General features: G+C 37.9%; 1 protein-coding gene across 1 annotated transcript in view; it reads left to right on the top strand.

The window, feature by feature from the left end:
• The window catches only part of LOC114689163 (calcium-activated chloride channel regulator 3A-1-like), a 28,080-nt gene extending 24,728 nt beyond the window's left edge, over positions 1 to 3,352 (top strand). Inside the window, 5 exon segments of the mRNA XM_037207159.1 lie at positions 898 to 1,101; positions 1,103 to 1,126; positions 1,850 to 2,078; positions 2,081 to 2,119; positions 2,653 to 3,352. Of these exon segments, the coding sequence (XP_037063054.1) occupies positions 898 to 1,101; positions 1,103 to 1,126; positions 1,850 to 2,078; positions 2,081 to 2,119; positions 2,653 to 2,828 (672 nt within the window). The 3' untranslated portion in view covers positions 2,829 to 3,352.
• Positions 3,353 to 3,574: the final 222 nt, after the last annotated feature.

The following is a 3,574-nucleotide window of genomic DNA, read 5'->3' as shown; positions in this document are numbered from 1 at the left end:
ATATCAATCTTTACTTTGTCCTAAACGGTCAATATTTAATTATCATTGATGTGGTTTTGATCCAACTAGAAAATAAGCCATTAGCTTCTAAGAACTGGTTTAAATTTCATTTCTGTAGTATTGTATTGCATTCAGGCTTTGCTAAGATAGCATGCACTTCCTTTTGGTGGCTGATTATCAATCAAAAACAATTTTAATTCCTTAATTTCCCTTTGTTCTTATCACACTTTGAGCAAGGTTTCAGTAATTGTAGAATTCTGCATGGGACACTACAACACTGAGGATCTTGAACGTAATGTTTTGTGGAGTGTAATTAAACATCTGAAATAGAGGGTTAAATAGATCAATGACAGCACAAGTAACTAGGCTTTCCCATTGACAACTCCCCTTCAGGAGGGCTTCTCTTTTATGCGGGCTTCTCTTTTATGCCAATCACGATGTGAATGGCCTCATGGATGCTTTCAGCGAGATTTCATCTACAAGTGGCAGCATCTCTCAGCAGGCTGAGCAGGTCAGCAAAACCTTTTGTCTTCTCACTGTTGTAATAAACTCCTATTATCCTAATTACTAACTAGTCTTCTCTAACAAATAACTCTTCCTTAAAAAACGGTTCTGTTGTATAGAGGAAGCACTTCCTTACTGAATTGGTTCCCATGGCTTACACATGCCTCATCTCCTCCAGTCCTTCATTCCTTATAACATTATTTTTACTCTTTATAATTTTTGTAAATTTAATTTTAATAATTTAATTTTTTCCTTACCTATTATTTTACTGAAAAAAATATTTAACTATTTTAACTGAAATATTTTTAAATCCAAAATTTAACTACTAAACTTTAAAATTCCATAGTAATAACATAGGGGGTTTTGTATGTTTGTTTTTTATTTCTGTAACAGTTGGAGAGCAAAGCCTTGAATATTAAAGGGAAGGAATTGATAAACGGTACAGTACTGGTGGATAGTACCGTTGGCAATGACACATTCTTTGTTATCACCTGGACAATTCAAAAGCCAGAAATTATTCTTCAAGATCCAAAAGGAAAAAAATACACAACCTTAGATTTCCAAGGTGATGATAAGCTAAATATTTTCTCTGTTCTGACTTCAAATACCAGGCATCGCGGAGGTAATGTATTCTTTGGTTTTCATCAATTATCAATTTAGATTAGAAAATAAAGGCTGTCAGGGACAAGGACAGAATCTCTAGTTAGTGGAAAAATGCAGACCCTCCATAAGACAGGGAACTAGATCATCTTACAGTCAGGTTGCCTAGCAACAGGACATTAAGTCAGAGCCCTTGACCCTTTCACCCTGTAAACATCATATACAAACATCCTGTTAGCTTGCCCCACCTTATGCAGATGACAGCTTCTTGCTCCCCCCACCCTGCAGGAACTATATAAACCCTTCTGGAAGAAAATAAAGTTGCACCTTGATCAGAATCTAGACTTGGTGTGTTTTCCTTTGTATCTCCTGTCCCTACATTCCCTCCTTAGGGTGGTCAAGAAGCCATTATAGCCCTGCAGGCGGGGCAAAAGTGCCCTTCTGTGTTCTCAATGCTAAAACAGTAACAGATAAGTCATCTTAAAAATAATCTTAATAGAACACATAGGGACTCATACCCATGTTATTAGTTTATGAAATCAGATATTAAAATCATTACTTAGGCTGAGGCAGTGTCTGAGTGGTGCACTAGCTTAGCTTGCATGAGGCCCTGGCTCCCTCCTCATCATCAAACAAGAAATCATTATTCTTCTTTTACATTTCTAGGTAATTATATATCCTAAGCACAGAATAAGAAAACACTATCAAAGCAATTAATATATGTTTGGTTTTTTTTTTTTTTCAGACAGGGACTTGGACCTACAGCCTCTTTAATAAGGCTGGCAAATCTCAGTCGCTAGCCATGACAGTGACCACTCGAGCAAGAAGTCCTACCACACCCCCAGTAATTGTAACTGCTCACATGAGTCAAAACACAGCACAGTACACTAGACCAATGATTGTGTATGCACGAGTCAGCCAAGGGTTTCTGCCTGTTCTGGGAGCCAGTGTCACAGCCACTATAGAAGCTGAAGATGACATCAAGTCACACTGGAGCTCTGGGACAACGGGGCAGGTAATGGGAACCCGCGTTGACACCACAGCATTTAAATTCTCTCTCTGGACTCTATCTCAATGCTTCCTCTGTAGGCTTAAGAACTGTATTTCAAAGTGAATGGAATCTAGTTGTAATGTGTCAAACCTCTGCACAGACGTAAACACCATCGTCATCTTCAGAGCTGGTGAGCAGTTTTACTTGAACCATGGAAGGAAGTTGAGTACAGTTCTTCTCCATCTCCATTGTCAGTTTTAATGTACTTCGTTTTCTCTATATTTTCTTATCTTGGTAAGTTTCTTATACGAAATAAGAACAGCTATTACTAATCAAATGTGCACCACAAAAGGACTGAACACCTACTGTGAATTACTCCAACACTACAGGGTCATCATGTGACCAAGACAAGCTTTGAAGCAAAACGGTGTGACTCTAGGATTCATGTACTTGAAACTGTGCTATCTTATCTGTGAAATCACTGACATCACCTGTGCTCACAGTCACAACTGTCATTTTTCTAACTAGATGACTAATTCTTACATTCCATTGCCAAGGTGCTGATACACTCAAAAATGATGGCGTCTACTCAAGATATTTTGCAGAGTACCATGGAAATGGGAGATACAGCTTAAAAGTCAGGGTCACGGCAAGAAAAACCATCACTAAAGTAAATTTAAAACAACCAAACAAGGCTCTAAATGTACCTGGCTATGTTGAAAATGGTAAGTAACATTCAAACAGAAATATGTGTGGTTTTAGGTCTAATGAATACAACAAACATCAAAAATCATAATGGACTACTGAAAATCCAGGCATGTAATTCCTTGTAATCATCTGAATGTTTCAAAGTCAAACTCAGGTCAGTGGAGTTGTAGACCATATTTCTGCATATTTTGTTAATACCCCTTCAAGTCATCATTCCATTTACATCGATAAAGCTCACTCAGCATCTTTATGATGCAGACTCTGTGCTAGGTGCTGGAGCTGCAAATACAGATAATACAACTTGTGTCCTAAAAAAATTTACAGGCAAGTGTTAGATATAGTTTAACTAAAATGTACTGTTCCCTCATCCATTTCAAAATTCTGTTAAAACAAGCTTTTCTTTCAATAAACGTTTTACGTTTCAATATCTGCTGTTAATCAACATTAGCACTGAGTAGCTTCAAGATCAACCTACAAAAACAGACATGAAAACATAGAAAGTTACTTTTTTTTTTGCGGGTGTGTAGATACAATTATATGGAATCCACTGAGATCTGAGTATTCGGTAGTAGTCACAGACACTGTTATGGTAAACACAGAAATCCCTAGAGGGTCCTTCACTGTGTCTGGAACTTCATTCACTGTGTCTGGAGCACCTCATGGTGGGGGCCACACTCCTGTGTTCCCACTCAGTAAAGTGACAGATCTGGAAGCCCAGTTTAAAGGAGATAATCTTCACCTTATGTGACAAGAAGGATGACAGGAAGGAAA

This window comes from Peromyscus leucopus, chromosome 6 (genome assembly GCF_004664715.2).
Source record: "Peromyscus leucopus breed LL Stock chromosome 6, UCI_PerLeu_2.1, whole genome shotgun sequence".
Classification (NCBI taxonomy): Eukaryota; Metazoa; Chordata; class Mammalia; order Rodentia; family Cricetidae; genus Peromyscus; species Peromyscus leucopus.
Note: the sequence above shows the minus strand (reverse complement) of the source record. Positions and strands in the feature narration are given on the sequence as shown.